The sequence below is a fragment of the Lithobates pipiens genome, unplaced genomic scaffold (assembly GCF_037356315.1).
Source record: "Lithobates pipiens isolate NorthernLeopardFrog02 unplaced genomic scaffold, aLitPip1_a1.2 Scaffold_18, whole genome shotgun sequence".
Classification (NCBI taxonomy): Eukaryota; Metazoa; Chordata; class Amphibia; order Anura; family Ranidae; genus Lithobates; species Lithobates pipiens.
In genome coordinates, this window is record NW_027507758.1 from 603885033 (window position 1) to 603909013 (window position 23981).

Genomic DNA, 23981 nt, shown 5'->3' on the forward strand with positions numbered 1-23981 from the left:
AGTAACTTGTTACACAATACTAAAAAGGTAAATGTCACTAAAGGTGATCCCATCCTTTAATTCCTTCAGATCCGCGCTATAGCCGAATGACGGCTACAGCGCGGATCTGCTTTGCCGAGAATACGTCTACTGATGTCCTCCCCTTTGCAGGCTCGCAACACCCCCCTGAAGAGGGCGCACGGCGTGCGCGCTGTGATCACCCGAGTCACAGTCCCCTTAACACATGATCAGCTGTCAGCCAATGACAGCTGATCACATGATGTAAACAGAGGATTGGTAGTTGTCTTTTTTTCTTCTTCTCATGCAGACAGTGTGAGGAGAAAAAAAGCCAATCACCGGCTTCTGTATGCAGGGACATCGGTCCCAAAGAGGAACAGCATGTTATGTGCCCACCAGTACCGCCTGCCAGTGCCACAAATCAGTGCCCATGTTATTTAAGTGCCAGCAATCAATGCCACCTATCAGTGCCCACAAGTGCAACCTATCAATGCCCACCAGTGGTACCAATTAGTGCCTCATCAGTGCCACCAAGCAGTGCTGCCTATCAGTGTCACCTACCAGTGCTGATCCCTGTCACCTATTAGTGCCCATCAGTGCCTCCTATCAGTGCAGCCCATCAGTGCCACCTCTCAGTGCCCAATGCCAACTATCAGTGCCCACCAATGCAGCCTCATCAGCGTAAATCAAAGAAAGAGAAAAAAACACCTGTTTGCTAAATTTATTAACAAAATATAAAACGTTTTGTATTTTTCTTTTTTATTCTGTCTTTTTTAATTATTTTTTTTAACAAAAAATAAAAACCCCAGAGGTGATCAAATACAACTAAAAGACAGCTCTATATTATGGGAAAAATAAAATGATAAAAATGTCATTTGGGTACAGTGTTGTATGAACGCGCAATTGTCGTCCTAAGAGTGACAGTGCTAAAAGCTGAAAACTGGTCTGGGCAGGAGGGGGGTTTAGGTGCCCAGTAAGCAAGTCGTTAATGAAGATATTATATAAAAAAAGAAAAAAAAACAAAAGAAAAAACACACACACACACACAACAGGCGACACCGTGAGATAAAAATACATGTATTACATAAATCTGTACAAGTGTGCACATTTACACTGGTTTAAGATCCTCTTAAAGGATAATTTGCTACGAACACCATTGGTCTGTCCATCAAATGACCAGCAGCTGGGAATTCAGCCGAGTGATGTGTGATAGAGCTCCCCCTGGATGCCAACTTTGGGAATGCAGTTCCAATGTTCAAACAATTCTCCCTTCTCGGAAGATCCGGAAACGGCAAGTCAGACTAAAATTTCTGCAAGAATTTCAGCACCATGTCCCTGAGCCGAACCCGGAGTCGCTCGTCGTGCTCGCAGATGATGTGGGTGGAGTCTTCCTCGAACTGGATGAGTGTATCGGCCTCTTGCAAGTGGACGATGTGACCCTTGGCGGTGTCCTCTATCTTCACATCGCTAAATCCGTGCTGCAATTGGAGGAGGATAGAGTCAGTACATCAGACAGTGACAAGACTATTGGAGGAAGGAATTTAACAGCAAGCAAAAGCATTATTCTCCACTACAGACCAAAGATAGAACGTTCCCAAAGATTCGCCTCCTAGTACTTTTGTATGTTTATGTCTATTTTTTTTATTTTAGATTTTTTTTTTACTGTGATGTCATTTGTTTTATACATTCTTTTTTTTTTTATTATTTAAATTTGAAAAGGGATGCACCTCCTTAGGTCTGGAATAGCTTGCTTAACCCCTTTCCCGCTTTTGCCCTCGTGGCTTTTTAACCGCTTGCAGACCATATACTGTAGCTATATGGTGGCTAGGCAGCTATCCTGCGCAGGATCCCCCCTGCACTTCCGGGTTTGGGGCGCTGTCACCCACCACCAGCGGCCCACTCTCATCATGATTAGATACAGTGGGAGCCAATTGGCAGGTACGGCAGACTCGATGTCCGCCGGCACCCGCCGATGCTTTACTACACTGACAGATAGGTGGTTTGCCTACTACAGAAGAAATGGGATCCTGTGTCTCTACTAAGTAGGGGCACCGATCCATGCTTTCCCCTCATATAAGCACATAACCACAGTAGTAAAGCATGCCCTAGGAACACATTTAACCCGTTTGATCGCCTCTGATGTTAACCCCCTTGACCAGACAGTGTCATTAGTACAGTGACAGTGTATACATTTAGCATTGATCACCGTATTGATGTCCCCAAAAAGTGTCAAAAGTGTCAGTGGCCTGACTGTCCGCCGTAATATCGCAGTCGTATCGTATAAGTAGCTGATTGCCGCCATTACTAGTAAAAGAAATAAAAAAAAAAATATCCCAATTTGTACATGCTATAACTTTTGTACAAACCAATCAATGTACGCTTAATGGGATTTTTTTACATTTTTTTTACCAAAAATATGTAGCAGAATACATATTGTCCTAAATAGATGAAGAAATGTGAGTTTTTTTTTATTATTGGATGTTTTATAGCAGAAATAAGAAAAATTATATATATTTGATGGCCTGATCTGTGCCCATCAAATGCAGCCCGATGCCTATCTGCAGCCACCATGCAGCCTGATCTGTGCCCATCCAATGCAGCCTCTGTGCCCATCTGCAGCCACCATGCAGCCTGATCTGTGCCCATCTGCAGCCACCATGCAGCCTGATCTGTGCCCATCTGCAGCCACAATGCAGCCTCTGTGCCCATCTGCAGCCACAATGCAGCCTCTGTGCCCATCTGCAGCCACAATGCAGCCTCTGTGCCCATCTGCAGCCACAATGCAGCCTCTGTGCCCATCTGCAGCCACAATGCAGCCTCTGTGCCCATCTGCAGCCACAATGCAGCCTCTGTGCCCATCTGCAGCCACAATGCAGCCTCTGTGCCCATCTGCAGCCACAATGCAGCCTCTGTGCCCATCTGCAGCCTGATCTGTGCCCATCCAATGCAGCACGATGCCTATCTGCAGCCACCATGCAAGCCTCTGTGCCCATCTGCAGCCTGATCTGTGCCCATCCAATGCAGCCTGATGCCTATCTGCAGCCACAATGCAGCCTCTGTGCCCATCTGCAGCCACAATGCAGCCTCTGTGCCCATCTGCAGCCTGATCTGTGCCCATCAAATGCAGCCCGATGCCTATCTGCAGCCACCATGCAGCCTGATCTGTGCCCATCCAATGCAGCCTCGGTGCCCATCTGCAGCCACAATGCAGCCTCGGTGCCCATCTGCAGCCACAATGCAGCCTCGGTGCCCATCTGCAGCCACAATGCAGCCTCGGTGCCCATCTGCAGCCACAATGCAGCCTCGGTGCCCATCTGCAGCCACAATGCAGCCTCGGTGCCCATCTGCAGCCACAATGCAGCCTCGGTGCCCATCTGCAGCCACAATGCAGCCTCGGTGCCCATCTGCAGCCACAATGCAGCCTCGGTGCCCATCTGCAGCCACAATGCAGCCTCGGTGCCCATCTGCAGCCACAATGCAGCCTCGGTGCCCATCTGCAGCCACAATGCAGCCTCGGTGCCCATCTGCAGCCACAATGCAGCCTCGGTGCCCATCTGCAGCCACAATGCAGCCTCGGTGCCCATCTGCAGCCACAATGCAGCCTCCGTGCCCATCTGCAGCCACAATGCAGCCTCCGTGCCCATCTGCAGCCACAATGCAGCCTCCGTGCCCATCTGCAGCCACAATGCAGCCTCGGTGCCCATCTGCAGCCACAATGCAGCCTCGGTGCCCATCTGCAGCCACAATGCAGCCTCGGTGCCCATCTGCAGCCACAATGCAGCCTCGGTGCCCATCTGCAGCCACAATGCAGCCTCGGTGCCCATCTGCAGCCACAATGCAGCCTCGGTGCCCATCTGCAGCCACAATGCAGCCTCGGTGCCCATCTGCAGCCACAATGCAGCCTCGGTGCCCATCTGCAGCCACAATGCAGCCTCTGTGCCCATCTGCAGCCTGATCTGTGCCCATCCAATGCAGCACGATGCCTATCTGCAGCCACCATGCAAGCCTCTATGCCCATCTGCAGCCTGATCTGTGCCCATCCAATGCAGCCTGATGTCTATCTGCAGCCTCACCATTTCTTATGCACTGCAGGCAATCAGGAGTGGGACGAGTGCCGCCGGAATCACTGAGCCATCATCTTCTGTTTACAGTACTCGGCTCTCACACACACACGTCCCTTACAAACCACTTTGACCTACAGGTAAGCCTAGATTAAGGCTTACCTGTAGGTTCAAGAAATATCTCCTAAACCTACACGTTTAGGAGATATTTGCCGAAAGACAGGCACCGCTGTCTAGACAGTGGCGTGCAGGCTCACTGAGCACACCACTGTCAACGGCGATATGCCACGAGTGGCGGCTCCCGTGTGAATGTGCGGGAGTGACGTCATTGCGGCTTAGTCGAATTACAGTGGCGGAGCAGCGAGACCCACCGAGAAGATGGATGCTCCGGACTACAGGGGACAGCGGTGACATCGCTGGCTCCTGTGTCAGGTAAGTGACACATAATGGACTACTATGCGATGCATACTAGTCCATTATGCTTTACCTTTGTAGGGAATGAAAGAGGAAGTAAACTCATCAGGGTTTACTTCCTCTTTAAGCTTCCAGATTATTCATTATATATGTTATGTATTTAATTTACTATTTTGAATGTGCTGTATATTTTAAATAATCTACATTAAAGGTTTTACATCTTTTATATTTTTCTCACTTTGCATTAGACCCCACCAGGAGGAAACCCTCTATTCCATTTCTAGCGTAAAGAGATGTAAAGCAGACTAGCATGCCGTGCGACATTTAGCACAGTTTTTTCAATTTTCCTAAACCTCTATGGAGCATCCGTTCAGGTCCGCCTAAAAAACCGACAAGCGGACCTGAACAGATCGGTCATATGAAAGAGCCCTAAGCCTTTACAACCACTGTAAATTACAGCTGATGAGAAACACCAGGCTGGGAGGTGAAGGCAGACAGAATACAAACTGTAGGTATTCCACTTACCTTCTCCAGGGCCTGTACAAATTGCTCCACGGGAATGGTTCCGCTGAGTAGCGCTTTGAACGGCTGGCTCTCTGGGCTTTCCTCCACGGCTCGCTTCCTCTTCTTCCCTGACGGAGGTGGTGCTGCCTTCGGAGGAGGCTGAGCAAGAAATCAAAAGAAACTTCTGTTATAATAATGCTTGAAGGTCAGTTTTTTCCCCCTCTACAGACAGTACATACAGTCCTACATATAAAGTCCTACTATGCAGGCCATGAGGCCGGAGCCATTCCACTTCGTACACTGTGCTGGATGTCACATGTTCCATGCAGTCCCATTCTGTATGCTATGCTGTACTTAACATACTCCACACCACTCAGCTCTGCTGTACGTTGTATACTCTGCTTCACTAATAATTACAGCATTGTCATCAGCAAGTTATTTGCATAACTAGGGCTTCCGAATCCCACCTCATCTAATGAACGGGCACATTTCTGCCACTTAAAGCTCAACTCTGGGCTGAAAAAAAAAATCTAAAAAGGAAGAGCCAGGTGTACGTCTTGAATCTTGGTGCCCTTTGTGTATTTCTTCCAGATCTGTGCAGTAATTCAGTGTGAGACTTCCAGCAATAAAGACCGCTCACTGCTACGCTCTCCCCTAGTCCAGTGTGACTGGTCTTGTCTCCGCCCCCCTCCTGTAGGTGTTTTTTTTTTTTGCTGCACCCTGTATTGGGTGGGCCGCTGGGTCCCTCCCACAGCAGTGATGATGTCACTGCTTCTTTCATAACTTAAAATGGTTCTAAAAGATATTATATATACCGTATATACTCGAGTATAGGCCGACCCGAGTATAAGCCGAGGCCCCCAATTTACCCCCAAAAAACTGGGAAACCTATTGACTCGTGTATAAGCCGAGGGTGAGATATGCCTGTCCATCCCTGTGTGTGTGTCCATCCATCCATCCATCCCTGTGTGTGTGTGTGTCCATCCATCCCTGTGTGTGTGTGTGTGTCCATCCATCCATCCATCCCTGTGTGTGTGTGTGTGTCCATCCATCCATCCATCCCTGTGTGTGTGTCCGTCCATCCATCCATCCATCCATCCATCCCTGTGTGTGTGTCCATCCGTGTGTGTGTGTGTGTGTGTGTGTGTGTGTGTGTGTGTGTGTGTGGCCTTGTGTGTCCAGCCTACCTGTGTCCCCAGCCTCCGTCCGGTCCCGAGCCTCCGTCCGGTCCCGTCCCGTCCCGAGCCGAGCCTCCGTCCGGTCCGGTCCCGTCCCGAGACTCCGTCCGGTCCCGTCCCGAGCCGAGCCGAGCATCCGTCCGGTCCCGTCCCAGGATCACCGCTCTTCGTCGGCGCCCATTTTCCTGTTCAAATGCCGCGCCTCCCTGTCTGTGATAGGCGGAACACAATTTCCCAGCAGTCTGTGTTCCGCCTATCACGGCCATCCTTTCATCCTCGTCCGTAGTACGAGGATGAGCGGATGTCCGTGATAGGCGGAACACAGGCTGCTGGGAAATTCAGTGTTCCGCCTATCACAGGCGAAGGCGGAGCCGGAGGCGCGGCTTTTGAATTAGAATAGAATGGCCGCTGTCTGTCTGCTCGACACGCTGATCGAGCAGGCAGACAGCGATGACTCGAGTATAAGCCGAGGGGGGCACTTTCAGCCTCAAAAAAGAGGCTGAAAATCTCGGCTTATACTCGAGTATATACGGTAAATATTTTTTTTTTTTTATTTAAAATAACAAACATGTTAGTTTATTATACTTACCTGCTCTGGTGTGGCCCTGAACCTCCTTTTCTTGGGTCCCCATGCTGGCGCTCTGTGCTCCTGCTTTTTTGCGCCACTTCCCAAGCCAGACTGGGTGCATGTATAGACACACACAGTGTGGCTTGGACCCGCCCCCCCCCTCCCCTCTCAGCTGACAATATTTGAGTGGCAGCAGCTAGGGTGGATAAATCAGATCAGACTTATTTTATTTAAATCAGAATTTTTTTTTTTATTACATTTATTTTAAGAAAAAGCTTTTGGAGTAAAAATCTAAATATAAAGATAGTTTTCTATTTAACCACTTAAGGACCGAGCCTCTGAGATTTGTTGTTTACAAGTTAAAAACTTTTTTTTTTGCTATAAAAGTACTTAGAACCCCCAAACATTATACATATTTTTTTTCTAACTGACAGGGCTGGCTTAGCTCTTCCTTCTCTGGGCTGGCCACTCAGCTGTCGGCTAAATTGCCAGCTCTCATTTCTCTCCAGAGTTACCAGCTGTTCCTGATCATGCTCGTCTGACCTGCCTACTTAAAGCTGTCAAGCTCACTTTGCCTTGGTCACATCACAAGAAACCATCTCCTGCGGTTCTGTTTAAAGACTGGCTTGCTGACATCCCTTCTGGCTCCTTATCCTGCTTGCTGTTGCTCTACTTGGATCCCTGACTTCTGGCCTGGCTGATTACCCGATCTGGTTATTGAACTCTGGCCTGGCTGACTACTAGATCCGGTTACCGGACTCTGGCTATGCTTTGACTACGCTTTTTCTATTTACCTTTTTATTTTTATTTAATAAACAAGTGTGATTTAATTGTACTTCTGTCTCGGTCTGATTCATGGTTTCTGACACGAACACCCTAGAGAATAAAATGGCGGTCATCGCAATACTTTGTCATACCGTATTTGTGCAGCGGTCTTACAATCGCACTTAAAATATAAGACAACAGTTACTTTTTTTTTATATTGTGAAAGATGATCTTACATCGAGTAAATGGATACCCAACATGTTACACTTCAAAATTGCGCCCACTCGTGGAATGGCAACAAACTTTTACCCTTAAAAATCTCCATAGGCAACGTTTAATAAAAATCCACAGGTTGAATGTTTTGAGTTACAGAGGAGATCTAGGGCTAGAATTATTGCTCTCCCTCTACCGATCGCAGCGATACCTCACATGTATGGTTTGAACACCGTTTTCATATGCGGGTGCTCCTCACATATGCCTTTCGCTTGTGAACGCCAGCTCGGTGGGACAGGGCGCATTTAAAATTTTTATTTTACCTTTTATTTTTACATTGTTCTTTAAAAAAAAAAAAAAAAAAAAGTGTCACTTTTGTTCCTATTATTATAGAATGTAAACATCCCTTGTAATAAAAAAAAGCATGACAGGACCTGTTAAATATGAGATCTGGGGTCAAAAAGATATCCCTCTTCAAGGACGTATATCAGCGTGCGGCGATCAAGAAGCGGTTAAGATACATTAATAATTTAGTTAATTTCGGCATGAAATGGAGCCTAGTTATGTAGCATGAGGCTGTATATTCTGCAATATTTACATTTTTGGTAAACTCATTCAATGAATCCAAGCTCTGCACACTGAGATAGCATGCAATGCATTGATGCATTCACACAATGTCACAGTAACCATGAGATAAAACAAAGTGCAGGAATATTCCTTTAACCCATTGATTTGCAAATCGACGTACACTACAAACTGTATGATTGAATCGGTTCTGATATCGCTGTTTTCCTAACCTGACAGCTTAATATTCTAAATGGGAAACCTTCATTTTGCTTGCAAATATTAAAGATTTTAATAGACTGACAAAAAAATGTGTTTGTTTTCGTTTCATTTGTTTGTTTGCTTTTTTCAGAAATTCGAAAATCCCAAAATTTTAATTTTCAAATTTTAGAATTTCCAAATTTTCGTAATTTAAAAATCCGAAAATTCTAAAATCTGAAAAAAAAAAGAAAATCTGTAAAATTTGAAACAACAACTAGAAAATGCGTGGGGATGCTGAATAGCATTAAAACTGCCCCATCATATTGCCCCCATCAAAACTGCCCATCATATTCCTCTATTATAAATCAGTACATGGTGTGTCTTGTGCTCTCCCTCACTGCCCATCACTGTGTATACGAAGTGTTGGTAACTATGGAAAAAAAAAAACAGACAACAAAAGCCTGGCTGCCCTAAATTTTATGAAATTATCACTAAACTTAAATAGCTTTTTCACAAAAACTGTAAGAGATATCAAACTGAAAAGATAAAGCCAGAAAGCTGAATATTTTGTGAACATTTTAAAGTTTGGCGTCTGTAGGCGAAAGTATGAAGGAGCTGAAACTTTTGGCAGCGGAGGAAGATTTTACGGATTTTAAGCATGCTCTCATTGACTTCAATGTTAAAAAAAAAAAGTGTTAAAAAGCTTAATATTTTAAAAAGTATAAATAGTAGAAAAAAAGTTGAAGGAGAGCACACATCAGCCGAAAGAGCTGAACGTTTTAAAAGTTGAATGGCTTTAATAGCTGAAAGTATGCAGAATTTACGCAGAGCCAAAAAAAACTTACGGAATTATAAAATGAAAAAGATGATGATGATGATTAATAAATAAAAAAACGAAAAACAATAGTGGGACTGCTAAAGCAGTCCCACTAACTACTAATAACTATTAAATTATAGGTATTGGAGCTTCCTTTAAAATTTGGCTGTTTGTGAACGTAACTAAAACAAATTTATCCGAAGTTACGAATAGCACATCTAAACAAACATTCACTAACAGCCAAATTTATAATTATTAGTTCTTATTTCTGATTTTTGGGTTTTTCGAATTTTCATTCTTTTGAATTTCCAGATTTTCATTCTTTTGAATTTTCAAATTTCCAAATTTTTTAAATTTTCGGAAAATCGAAATTTCGAAAATTCTGAATTTTCAAATTGCCAAAAATTCTAAATTTCAGAATTTACGAATTTGTTAAAAAACTAATTCAGAACAAAATAAAATGCACACGTTTAGATTTTAACTACTAGCAAGAATAAGTCCTTACATTTAAAGCGCACCTGTCATTTCAGATCTAAGGTACGCCCATTTGCCCAGCCATGCCATTTTGCCCACGTACATCGGCGTGTGCCGGTTGGGAACCGGTTAAAAATTATGATTTAAAAATCAAGTTGATTTAAAGCAAGCCTTTTTACTAGCGATTTAAATAATGGATTTAAATCAACTTGATTTAAATCAAATCCACCCTGGCAGCAGCAGGAGCCAATGGTAAGTAGTACTCAGGGGAGTATACAGCTACTGGGTATTTTTTACCTTAATACAGGGAATGCATTAGGGCAGGGATATGCAATTAGTGGACCTCCAGCTGTTGCAAAACTACCAGTCCCATCATGCCTCTGCCTCTGGGTGTCATGTTTGTGGCTGTCAGAGTCTTGCAATGCCTCATGGGACTTGTAGTTCTGCAACAGCTGGAGGTCCACTAATTGCATATCCCTGCATTAGGGTAAAAGAAAAAAAAAATGTTATTACTTTGGAACCACTTTAAATATCCGGGTTTGCAAAGTGGATTTTTATAGCCTGTGGCTATTTGGGAATATATTTAAAGCGGAGTTCCGCTAAAAAAAAAAAAAATGAAAAAAGTCAGCAGCTACAAATGCTGCAGCTGCTGACTTTTAATAATCGGACACTTACCTGTCCTAGGGTCCAGCGATGCAGCGCCGGCATTGTCACTGTGGGCGCCCGGCTGTAGCTTCACAGCCAGGCATGCACTGCGCTTGCACGAGGCACGCGCTGTGACTGGCCGGGCAATCACCTGGGAGGTCACCTTCCCTTAAAGCGGAAGTTCCATTCTTGGGTGGAACTCCGCTTTGAATTAAACATTTTCTGCCCAGGCAGTTGGGAAACCTTTATCTAGAAAGGAATGCCGTGACTTGTTAACAAAAAAATAATACAGCAAGGAAAGCTGCCATACAGCAGCAAATTGTAGCAAATGGGTATTTCTAAGCGAATCAACAGCTCTGGACAATCAAGCTGACGTGTTTCTGTCTACAAAGAGGCTGACTGCTAATAACGCATACTCAGTAAGGCTGAGCCCTCTGTATAGGCAGAACTGCTTCAGCATGTTAGTCCCATTTGCTGCTGTGCCAGGCTTCCCCCGCTACAGCCATTATAAAATGTGGGATTGGAAAATTCCATCCACATGGCACCTAGTCTGTATCATTACATGTGATGGTATTCTGGCCCCCAACAAGCCTTGGTTTTCTCCCCCTGAGTGGGTCAGGCTCTCATCCAATCAAGTGGCCAGATGTCACCGACACCTGCAGCACAATGACTGGCTGTGTCCTTCCATGCAGGGATATGTAGCCCTAGTGAGCGGCTGCAATTCATTAAGGGCCCCTTGCACATGGGCCCATCTGGATGCAGTGCACCTGAGAGGGACATGTGCATTGTCCAGCTGTCAAAGTCTATGCCAGGGTGCGGCTACGAGACTGAACACCATATGTACTGGTACTGGCATTTAGGAATGAAGGACCACAACCTAGGTTTTCTGCATTCCTGATCTTTATCCCTAAAGACGAATACCACTCGGTAGAGTGGTCAGCCTTGTCCAGCCGTAGCCTACCATAGACTTTTACAGCTGGACACTAAACCCGTCTCCCTCCCAAGACTGCCATAGACTTTGACAGACTGCAGGCAGCGGGACTGGAGTGTAAGAGTCCAGGGCTTACTACACATGCAACAATGGCACATTACCGCAAGAGGAAATCCGTGCCAACTGGGAAGGCAGCAAAGAGCCCTCAGGGCGCCAAACCGCACTTGCGCAGAAGACTTGATGGAAAAGGGCAGGAAAATGCCCAGGATGTGCACAGGAAGTGACCTCAACCTGATGGAAAAGGGTGGAAAAATGCCCAGGAGGCGCACAGGAAGTGACCTCATACTTCCCTATATAAGCCCAGCACAGACACTGCCAAATTGCTGGATTATCTCCAGTCCCCCGCTTGTTTCTGTGCTAGTGTGTGATCTGTTTGAACCTGTTGTGACCTGGAAACCTATTTAACTACTCTTGATTGCTGCTTGCCATTGACCTCGGATTTGTACCTTAACCATTCTACTTCTTTGCCCCTTTTGTACTCAGCGGCCAGATTGGACCCGACCCCAGCTTGGATCTCGACTATTCTTCATCGGATTGAAACAGGGCTCCGATTGGGTTGTTAGAACACAGGTGTGCCGCATCCCATAACTAAATTAATAATCGAGAACCCCCTAGGAGTGGGATTTTAATGGCACTATCAAAACACAAATATATCATACAAAGAAAAATTTATTTATTGTACATAGTAGAAAAATGCATAAAAAATGTGCCATTAAAATCCCACTCCTAGGGGGTTTTCGATTATTAATTCTTCTTCGGATTAATGCTTCGTTGCCCAACTGGACTGGACCTCGGTTCGGATCTTGGACTAAGGCTTGCACAGTACTCCGCACCCCTGCCACTCGGTGTCCACCAAGTCTCTGTCTCCATCTCCAGAGGCTTTAAGAACCCGAGGTGCAAGTGAGACCTCCCCACTACTTTGGTCTCACATCAGGTACGTGGCCCTCATGAAATGGAGGCTGCACCTGCCCATCCTGGGTACACTTAACCCTGTGAAGATGCTGAGGAAACCTACTAGGTCGGTATTGGAGAAAACACTGATTCGGGTCAGCTGTGTTGACTTTCCGGGTTTTAACCAATACAGAACCCAACTGCGGCACACAGTGCTGTAACCTGCCACAGGGCTTACATATATCAGCCAGCTTTACTGAGTGGAAGGCCTGTGACTGAGCACCTGCAGAAGACCTCATTGGGGCATCCAGGTAATTGCCTTCGCTACCCGCAACTGAACTCCCATGACCAGTCACTCACCTGCAGGACATGCTTGTTATCTTTCGTATACAGAACGGCAGACACAGTGGCCAAAGAGACGCCAGGTTTAATTTCCATCGGCACCAGAGATTCGGCCAACTACATAGGAGAAGGAAAAAATATATATAATGGAGAATATAAAAACAAATATACAGCAGACCCTATCACATGATTTCTAATGTGATAAAATAGACTGTGGCATTTACAGAAACAGAAGGAAGGATCTGTTATTACAAATGGAGTGATTATTTCTAGACAATTGTTAAAGCTGAACTCTAGGATTCTTTTAAAAAATACTAAACCCTCTATGGGGGAACATAGAGGGTTTAGAATCTGGAGCAGCTGTACATAGCAACCAATCAATTTCTTTCTTCGGCTTGTTCAGTTAGCCCAACTCTGGGTCCATTGTTATTTTTATTTTATTTTTTACCCATGTAGTGGGGCTGTGCTCGTTTTGTCTAGGGGTACTATGGGAGTAAAGCTTGTCATGACAGGACACCGCACAAGACTGTGGGGGGGGGGGGGGGGGGGTGGATGCTGCGGGGACAGGTTTTGCGATGGGAGGATTACTTGAGTAGATCTCGGCTCTCTAATCCCCCCAGACCAGTGATGTGAAAGTTGACACTCCAGATGTTTTGGAACTACATTTCCCATGATGCTCCACTACACTGCAGAGTGCATGAGCATCATGGGAAATGTAGTTTCAAAACATCTGGGGTGCGGAGGTTTGCATCAATGCTCTAGACCAGGGATAAGCAATTAGCAGACCTCCAGCTGTTGCAAAACTACAAGTCCCATCATGCTATGCCTCTGGGTGTCATGCTTGTGGCTGTCAGAGTCTTGCTATGCCTCATGGGACTTGTAGTTCTGCAACAGCTGGAGGTGCGCTAATTGCATATCCCTGCTTTAGACCATTGGCCTCCAAACTGCTGCACTTTGCTGGCCTTTATCTGGCCCTTGGGAAATTTTTCTTGGCACTGACTTCAACAATGGAGCATAATTCCTGCTACTGACCCCAACAATTGGGCACTATTCTTGCCATTGTGAAAAAAAGAGGAGAAAGTAGAAATGGCGCTGCCCTATATTAGATTCTTTCCATTGACACCAACGATGGGGCACTACTCCATTAATTGACAACAAAAAAGGGAAACTATTACTTCCACCGACACCAATAATGAGGCACTATGCCTTCCACTGACAACAAAAACAGGGCACTATTTCTCCCAACGACACTAACTATTTCTTCCCCTAATACCAAATATCTGCCATTGTTTACTCCCACTGGGCACAGTCCGGCCCCCTAAAGTCTGTAGAACAGTAAACTGGCCCTTTCTTTAAAAAGTTTGGACACCCCTGTCCTAGATAAACCCAATGCAAGGGTCAAAAAAAGTAAAAGAAAATGCCCAAAGTTTATCTTGCTTTAAGCTCTCAAAATGAAAGAAGCTGATTGGCTGCCTTGCAAAGCTGCTCCAGTTTTGATATTATTTTAGGTGGTCTATAAATACTTATGTGTAGTCATATTCTTTTGAAATGTCCCTTTCCTAGCTGGGTTGTTGCAAGGTTCCATTCCCCTCTTCTCCATTTGTGGGCGTCTCCTTAGCAAGCGGTGTGCTTTCTTCCCTGAGCCAGGCTGCAAGTGTCCATAGACACACACAGCACTGGCAAGCATCGTCACTGAGCTCTAGCTCTCCACTGCCTCAGTGTCTGATAAGACTTCAGAAAGTTTGGGGAGCAATGCTGTTGGATCCTGAACCAGGCAGGCTGTGACAAGTGCTTTGGGGAGTTATAAAAGTGCTGGAACTTTACCATAAAGCAGAGGTCCGCCCAACGTTGAAAAAAATTAAAAGCCAGCAGCTGCACATAATGTAGCTGCTGACTTTTAATAAAACGGACAGTTTCCTGTCCTGGAGTCCAGCAATGTCGGCACCGCAGCTGATGTTTCCATCAGCTGTCGGGTGCATGCCACCTTCATTGCGAGTAAGGCAACCCGGCAGGCTTCATGCCGAGAACCCTAGCACGCATGCATGAGGCTCCGCTCCTCGCACCACTTGCCAGGGAAAAAGCCCGGCCAGTGACGTCAATACCCACGGCTGAGGCTCCCAGAAGTGGGAACAGGATACCTGTGAAAGACAGGTATCCTGTTCCCCCTCCCCCAAAAGGTGCCAAATGTGGCACTGGAAGGGGAGAGGAGTACAACGAGCAGAAGTTCAACTTTTGGGTGGAACTCTGCTTTAATACAACAAATGCATTAAAAAATAAAAAAATAAAGTGTACCCTTTAGAACGACTTTGAATTTCTTTCCCCAAGCATACGTTTTTTTTCTTCTTCACCAAACTGCCAAAAGCATTTTTTTAAAACCCTATGACAGGGATATGCGATTAGAAGACCTCCAGCTGTTGCAGAGCTACAAGTCCCATGAGGCACAGCAAGACTCTTGACAGCCACAAGCATGACACCCAGAGGCAGAGGCATGATGGGACTTGTTGTTTTGCAACAGCTGGAGGTCCGCTAATTGCATATCCCTGCCCTATGACATCATCATTGCTACAAACACCATGTAGGAATATTTGTCCTTTGGGAGGAGATGCCATTGAAGTGCTCAAAATCACATCCTGTGCCTATTTCAGTTGTCTCTGAACTTCAAGTCCCAGAAAGCTTTATGATATTAGCAATGGCGGTGGGCAAGAATGTGGGTAGAGACAGCATTATGGACAGGAGGTCATTTGCATGACTGTCAGAAAAATATGGTAAGCTGTGGATGGGTGCAACAGACAGGGTAGTGAGATAAGTTGTCAGTTAACTGATGCGGCATGGATGTGTGCGAAGGACCTGACCTACTGTAGGCAGCGGTGATGTCATTATGCCACAGTAAAGGATAACAAACTACACAAGGACAGTCACGTTGTGGTGGCCCCTCTTAAAGGGGTTGTAAACCTTTGTGTTTTTTCACCTTAATGCATCCTATGCATTAAAGTAAAAAAACACCTGGCAGTGACCAGCCCCCTCCCCCCCCCCCGTTTTACTTACCTGAGCCCTAGAACTTGACCCAATGGGGACGCGCTGTCTCTCTGTCCAGGGTTCAAGGCTCTCAATTGGATAGACTGATAGCAGTGCAGCCATTGGCTCCCGCTGCGGTCAATCAAATCCAATGACGTGGGCAGCAGGGGGCGGGGCTGAGTCCGGCCGAATACTTGACTCGGGAGCATGCCCGCAAGGTAATCCTTCAGGAAAGCGATTCTCCTAGGGGGTTATCTGATGTGGGGAGGAGCCGCGAGATCCACCGGGGGACCCCAGAAGACAAAGTTTGGGGTCATTCTTACAAACACAATAGCAGCACAATGAGCCCTTTCAATGGGTCTTTTACAGATCAATTTACTCAGTGGCTATTTGACTATAAAACAGAATGAATACTGATGAAAGGTTAGAGAAGACTGCAACAAAGGTGCTTTCATATTCTTGACCGGAGTTCAGCTTTAACTACTTGCTGCCAAATCACGCACATGGACGTGATTGTGTTCAAGTGGTTATACTGGAGCCATGGCTGCAGCTGTCAGCCAAAATTTTCAGCCAGCGATTCCCTACCCTATAAAAGTGACCAGAGCGGCTGATTTGTCTTGTTTACAAAAAATCATGCAAATACAAATGTGTGGCACTCACCTCTGGCATGACCTCGATTTTTTCATAGCGTCTCTTGAAGGGGAGGGTGAGCACCTCAGCGCGGCGGTATGACATGGGGGGAGGCTGGCAGTCTATCATGAGGTCAGAGCGGTGGGACTGGGCAGCTGGTGGCTGTGTGTACTGCTCTGGACACACTACATTCAGAGGCTGCGGGACAAAGCCAACACAATGGAAGTTAGAGGGCAGTTTATCTATTAAGTAAATGGTTCATTCAACCAAAGCTCATAGTTCATGTAGGGGGCGGAAAGTAGGCCATAGATGATGCGATTTTCTTTCTTGCAACCACAATCAGTGTTAAGGGGGAAATCCCTTCTGCAGAACTATTGTGTTCTCCCTGCAAGGGGGGACATGGAGCCACCCCTGCCAGGAGAATACAGTGATTGTTGCTAGCTCCAGCCGCTGGCAATACTCGCATGTAAAAATCTGAAATGCTGGTAAGTGGATCAATGAATCGACATGGGTACAATCAGCCTGCCCATAGAAGGATCGAAACTTGGCCAGTCCCTGCTGAACCAGTTGAGATTTGAACGATCTATGGCTGGCTAAAGTCTACACACTTTCTGCAGCCAATACGAGAAGGTCCTTATATTCCTGTTAAGCTTTCCTGTAAAATTGTAAGATTGATGGATCGACTTGGGTACAATCAGCCTGCCCCATAGATGGTTTGAACCTTGGCCAGTCCCTGCAGAACCGGTCGAGATATCAAACGAACCATCTATGGCTGGCTTAAAGCAGTTGTAAACCCTTACACAGCACTTTTCCTTAGAGGTAAGTCTATATTAAGGCTTACCTGCACGGTTTAGGAGATATTTACCATATACGCTTGCACTGACGTCATCGGCACATGCGCACTGAAAAAAGGGCACAATTGTGATGTTTCTAAAGGGCCCATGCCATGACCAATGGCTTGGCGGCAGTGACGTTGTGCGTCTCCGGCCAGTCACAGACTCGGAGGCCGTGGCCCCGGAAGGAAGAGGGATAAAGATGAACACCAGCTGGAACCTCGAGGACATTGCTGGCTTTGTTTGCAGTTAAGTGCAACATAACAGGCTAGTATGCAATGCAAACTAGTCCATTATGCTTTTACTTTGCTGGGGAAAAAAGCGAAAGTAAAACCCATTAGGTTTTACTTCCCTTCAAGTCTACACACTTGCTGGAGCCAATACAAGAAGGTCCTTCTATTCCTGTTAGACTTTTCATGTATTTCTTTACTTGAGAATGCAACAGAAATCAGCTATTATGAAAAGTAAATCTAGCTCATTCTATGTGGATGAAGTAATCCTCTGCGCTGTGTCACTGTATTCTGACCAGGGAGGAGACGATTTTTCACCTTAACACAGTGAAAAACTGAGGTTTTACAGCCCCTTCAAGACTACAAGGAGGACAAAAAGTTTGGGGAACTAAGAAGGAACTCCTATCAATGGAACACCCAAGAGAAACAAGAATGGGTAACTTGTCCACAGAACTCTATTGAGGGGCAGATCGACCACCCCAAAATGTAGCACTCGCCAGATGCTGAATTTGTGATGCAGTCAGTTCCATTCTCATGATACAATGAAGTTTGCAGTTGAGCGGTACACTGCCTCTGAATCTATAGACTCACCTGAACTTCTTTCAGCAGTTTTGTCACTTGAATGAAGTTAAGTCTGGTGTCAATTGGGCAATAAACACACTTCATGGGTAGCGGCTGGTATGGAGCCAAGGCGTCCAGGTAGGAAAAGTCTGGCTCTGAATGGAGAACATTACACAGTATTACATGATTGCTATTCTGTATTTTCATTTCATTGAACTGTGACAATACATGGGGCTTTCAACACTGGGAACTCAGCGCCCTCTTTTTTTTTTCAAATTTTTTATTTAATCAAAAGACAAGATCCATAGCATCAAAGCAGTGAAAGTGTAAAAACATACAGAACACCTTGGTATATTACGGCATAACATCATATAACAACATCAAACACCATATGTACTCCCAGGATCTAAACCAGGGGTGCCCAACCTTTTTAAGAGCGAGGGCCACTTAAGCAACTTGGTAACCACTCGCCGGCCACAATGGGCGGATGACAGGTCACGGCTACTCTATAGGCCCTCCAATCCGATCCACCTAGATGGAAGGGGGCAAATTCCTTTCTAGTTTTTTTTTATCGGATTTTTAGGACCGGATTGGAGGCAGGCGCGAGTAAACGGACAAAAGTCTGTTTACATCTGCCGCTCTGTAGAGGTGAATTGAGGGTCCTATTGGGTAGGGCCGATCGTGTTAAAAGGACCTAAACTGCTTTCACACTGATGATTACCCACACCGCGGGTGCAGCGTAGTGCACCTGTGTCTATCCTGTGGATTAACTGAACTTTGCCATAGACTCTCGGCTTATGGGCTCCGCTCTGCAGCCACTTTCTTCCTCTACCGCCAGCTTCATTCACAACACCGATGATGTGGTATGGCGGGTCGGCAACCTGCGATCTGGGCTTGCTAACCTGCCATTCCAGAGCAGGAGGTCGCGGGCCACATCAAATGGCTCCGCGGGCCACTGGTTGGCCACCCTTGATCTAAACTGTAATACATAGTTCAGGACCCTATCTCTACCCGACGCAACAGTTTATCTATGCAAGGATGAGAGGAGGCCATTTGTTGGAGAAAAAAAAATAAAAAATCAGTGCTGTGAATCTTGCTCAATTTTCTCTTTTACCGGAGATTTAGAAAAAGAGTGCAGCCATAAAGATACGGAGAAAAAAATGAAAGAGGAGAGATAAAAAAAAAAAAAAAAGAGGGAAATAAGTGGAAAAAATTGGGAGAAAAAGAATAAAAAAAGGGGGGGGGGCGAGAAGAGAATGGAAGGGGGAAAGGAGGCAAGAGATGGGGGGGTGGGGGAGGCAAGAGATGGGGGGGAGGAAAGGAGGGAAGAGATGGGGGGGGGGAGGAAAGGAGGGAAGAGATGGGGGGGGGGGAGGAAAGGAGGGAAGAGATGGGGGGGGGGGAGGAAAGGAGGGAAGAGATGGGGGGGGGAAGGAGGGAAGAGATGTGGGGGGGGAAGGAGGGAAGAGATGGGGGGGGGGAAAGGAGGGAAGAGATGTGGGGGGGGAAGGAGGGAAGAGATGGGGGGGGGGAAAGGAGGGAAGAGATGGGGGGGGGAAAGGAGGGAAGAGATGGGGGGGGGGAAAGGAGGGAAGAGATGGGGGGGGGAGGAGGGAAGAGATGGAACGGAAGGAGGGAAGAGATGGAACGGAAGGAGGGAAGAGATGGAACGGAAGGAGGGAAGAGATGGAACGGAAGGAGGGAAGAGATGGAACGGAAAGAGGGAAGAGATGGAACGGAAAGAGGGAAGAGATGGAACGGAAAGAGGGAAGAGATGGAACGGAAGGAGGGAAGAGATGGAACGGAAGGAGGGAAGAGATGGAAGGGAAGGAGGGTAGAGATGGAAGGGAAGGAGGGAAGAGATGGAAGGGAAGGAGGGAAGAGATGGGGGAGGGGGTGGGTGGTGAGCAAGGGGATGGGGAATAAAAGGATGTGGAATCCCAGAATACCTGAAGGTTCTGGATTTCAGGGTACTCTTTACATTCAGAATGCATTTGTCTCAGTCAAGATGTTCTAGATGAACTCAGTTGACAGTGTCGTTTGCAAGGAGAGCTTGCCCCTCGTCAGAGAAGACAGATTCCACAGGGTCCAAGTTTTTGAATATCGGTCATGTTGGTGCCGGATGAAAGGACAAGGTCCTCCATTTTATTTATATCCTCTACCTTTCTAAACCAGAGACCAATAGTCGGTGGGTGCAGAGATTTCCAGTTGAGAGGGATGCGCGTTTTGGCAGCGCCAAACCCTCGTTTTTTTGGCTTTGCAGATTTGGTACAAAAAAAAAAAAAAAAACTCTCCTACACATGACTGAGTCTTTTTAGGGCCCATTTACACCTCTGTGTTTTGTAGCCTGAAGCGCTAAAATGCTGGAGGAATAAAAATAAATAAATATCAATTCTCTATGGTGATGGTTCATATCGCCACTCCAAGTCACCTGAAAGTTCTGGAACTTTTTTTGTAGTCAAAATCGGGCAGATTGGTGCATTTTTGAAGCATTTCTGTTCCATAAAAAGGCATGAAAACACTTGATTTGAGCATTTCTAATGCAATAAATGAATTTAAATAAAAAATCCAAATGTTAACCGTAATATTAACCTCTAACCCTAACATTAAACCCTAAACCTAAACTTCTAACCCTAATATTAAACCCTAACCCCAATATTAACCTCTAACCCTAATCCTAAAACCTAATATTAACTCCTAACCCTAATAAATCCTAACATTGACCCCTAACTCTAACCCTAAACTTCTAACCTTAATATTAAACCCTAACATTAAATGAATTGTAAAGGCAGAACATACGAAAATAAGATAAAAAAAAAAAAAACCTTCTGTGTGTAGCAGCCCCTTCAGCACCCCCCAATTACCTACCTGGGCCCCTTCTCTCTCCAGCGATGTCAACGATCCCCTCAGCCATCCAGGACACGCCTCCTGATTGGCCGAGACAGAGCAGCAGCGCCACTGGCTCCCACAGTTGTCAAAGTCAGTCAGCCAATAAGGGGATAGAGGGGGCTGGGCCAGGTCTGGGCTCCGTGTCTGAATGGATAGACAGAGCTCTGACTCAGCTTGGGTGCCCCCCTGTAGCAAACTGCTGGCTATGAGGGCACTCAAAGGAGGGAGGGGTCAGGAGCAGCAAAGAGGGAACCGAGAAGAGGAGGATCCGGGCTGCTCTGTGCAAAACCAACTGCATAGAGGAGGGAAGTATAACATGTTTGCTATTTAAAAAAAAAAAAAAAAAACAAGCATTTACAATCACTTCAACCCTTAATCCTAAATTTTAACCCATAAACCTAATATGAATATTATCCCCTAACTAATCCTAAACTCCTAGCCCTAATATTAACCCCTAAACCTTACCTCTAATATTAGCCTTAACTAATGACAAAATAAATAAACCCCTAACCTTTCTTCCCTCACCCTTACAAAAAAAAAAAATAATAATAATAAATAAAAGCAAATGAAAAAACTGAAAAACTTATCAAGAAATGATGAAACAGGTCATATTTTTCTCTACTGGCAAATTAAAAACGCCAAAGCTCAAAATTTCCTCAAAAACACTACAAAAACGCACATAAAAAAACCCTTGAAAAAAACAATTACAAACAAACACACTCAGGTGTGCATGCAGCCTCAGTGTAACCCGACATGCTGGATGACCCAATCCCTATTTGCACAATAAGCTTTCTCTCCTGCGCCAAGGTGTCACAGTGCCAATAACAACTACTTTGTAGACACGAAAACCTATAGCTCTGGTATATAAACCCACATATCTCCACGACCTGTAACAAATGCTGAATTGCAATAAGCGACAAAACTCTGACTTATGGTCCAATGTCATGGCTCCAATAACACGACAACACCACTAGGCAATTGTGTGACTATTTCTCCATATTGCCTCTATGATCACAGCCTCATCTAGCTTCAAAATGTTCAATGTTTGGTGTATTTTAAACCCATGCACAGAGCCTGGAGCAATAGCAGATCCACCTGACCGGTGTCATATAGTCAGAGCACGCAGCTGTTTAAAAAAAAAAAGAAAAAAAAAAAGAAAAAAAAGAAAAACGAACAACACGTTGATACTTGGGAACAATGACACGCTGACACTTGGGGGTCCCAGAACAATGGCATGCTGACACTTGGGAAGGACTGAGAACAATGCAAATGACAGGTAATGGTTCCAGAATAATGACACCCTGACATTTGGGGGTCCCGGAACAATGACACCCTGACACTTGGGGGTCCCCCAACAATGATACGCGGACACTTGGGGGTCCCCCAACAATGATACGCTGACACTTGGGGGTCCCCCAACAATGATACGCTGACACTTGGGGGTCCCCCAACAATGATACGCTGACACTTGGGGGTCCCCCAACAATGATACGCTGACACTTGGGGGTCCCCCAACAATGATACGCTGACACTTGGGGGTCCCCCAACAATGATACGCTGACACTTGGGGGTCCCCCAACAATGATACGCTGACACTTGGGGGTCCCCCAACAATGACACGCTGAGAATAGAATACACAGAAAAAGTAGCTATGGTGGCACTACATTCTAGGATCAGAATTCCTGAAATAGAAATCAGGACAGATAGAATGGCACAATACACAGTTCTATATACCAGTAAATATGATGGTGTTCAGGCTGGACTTCCCCCAGAGCTCCATGAAATGCACCACATCCCCAAATCGCAGGGTGGGGTGCCCGGTGAACACTACACACGGCTGCTTGAAGTCATTGCTGAAGTCTCCATGGATGCTGGGGTAATGTTTTAATTTGTTAGTCTGGATTAGCTGATAGAAATAAACAAAAGAAGATATAATGGGTTAATCAAAGGAATCAGGCAACACCAAAGTATCAATCTGTGCACTCTGTTTAGATTGGGGTGGGAAGTGGGGGGGCCACATAGCTACCTTTGGCGCTAAAACACACAGGGCTCCTTGCACCTAGCTTCTTTTGTTGTAGGAAGCAGATGCTGCTTATTGCCCTTCATTGCTCCTGTCACTCAGTGTCCTTTGCTGTTAGGATGTAGGAAGCTCCTACTGCCTTGCATCTTTTGTTATTAGTAAAAGGCAGATCATGCCACTTAGTATCCTTCATCATTAGAATGCAGGCAGCCATTGCTTGTCTCCAAGATGTAAGCAGCTATTGCTGCTTAGAGTCCCCTTTGTCACTAGGATTCAGGTGGTTCCCTCCACCTCGCTTCTTCATCTAGGGATGCAGGTAACTCTTGTCACCGAACGGCCTACATCACTAGGACACAAGTGACTCCTACAGCATGCCATCTTTTGTTGCTAGGATGCAGGCGGATCCTGTTGACAAGTATCCTTTGTTACTAGGAGGCAGGTGGCTATTGCCCCTTAGAATCAATTGTCGCTAGGATGCTGCCTAGCCAATTTTGTTTCCAGGATGCAGGCTGCTCCTGTCGTTGAGTGTCCTTCATCGCTAAGATAAAAGCATCTATTACTGCCTAGCGTCACTAGGATACTGGCGGTTCCTCACACACAACTTGCTTTGTCGCTAGGAATCAGACACCACCTAGTGCTCTTCACTGCTAGAACACAAGATGCTCCTGGCACCAAGTGTCATTAGGAAGGGGGTGCAACATGCCGGTATTGAAGTGGTTACAGAAGGCAACTCCATACTTCATAGTATTTCAATAAAATGGAACTAAACCCTTCGATTTAATGGTCTCCCAAAACAGTTATATTCAAGGCATGACGTGAACAATGACTGTCACAGTTGCTTGTGCTTTCAGCTGAACGGTTAAGCCATCAGATGGCTTGTATTATAACTGATCACATATGCAGCACTATGGCAACTGCAAATCAAATATAGCCTAATATGGCGGCTTCCTGGGCTGTAAACTAGTATAGGAGAGTTTATTTCAACATTAATGGGCAGTTTGTTCCTCTCATTCTATCACACAACACCCTTATTTTCTCTTTTAAGTTGAAAACAGACAACTGTCATTTGACTGATGAAGTCACTTCTCGGGTAGAATGGATTTTCTTACCTCAGCATGAGGAAAAGGTGGCTCAGGTAAGTAGACTTTGTTCTGTTTGTTGTGACACAGCCTGGAGAA

General features: G+C 45.7%; 1 protein-coding gene across 2 annotated transcripts in view; it reads right to left on the minus strand.

The window, feature by feature from the left end:
• Positions 1 to 1058: 1058 nt before the first annotated feature.
• The window catches only part of INTS9 (integrator complex subunit 9), a 154558-nt gene continuing 131635 nt past the window's right edge, over positions 1059 to 23981 (minus strand). Inside the window, exons 7-13 of one of the 2 annotated variants that reach the window (XM_077489258.1) lie at positions 23913 to 23973; positions 22518 to 22689; positions 17925 to 18049; positions 16301 to 16468; positions 12644 to 12742; positions 4998 to 5135; positions 1059 to 1475 (exon numbers count right to left, since the gene is read on the minus strand). In XM_077489258.1, coding sequence (XP_077345384.1) covers positions 1299 to 1475; positions 4998 to 5135; positions 12644 to 12742; positions 16301 to 16468; positions 17925 to 18049; positions 22518 to 22689; positions 23913 to 23973 — 940 coding nt within the window. In that variant the 3' untranslated portion in view covers positions 1059 to 1298. The remainder of the gene's footprint in view (positions 1476 to 4997; positions 5136 to 12643; positions 12743 to 16300; positions 16469 to 17924; positions 18050 to 22517; positions 22690 to 23912; positions 23974 to 23981) is intronic. The other variant, XM_077489259.1, reaches the window with a different exon arrangement.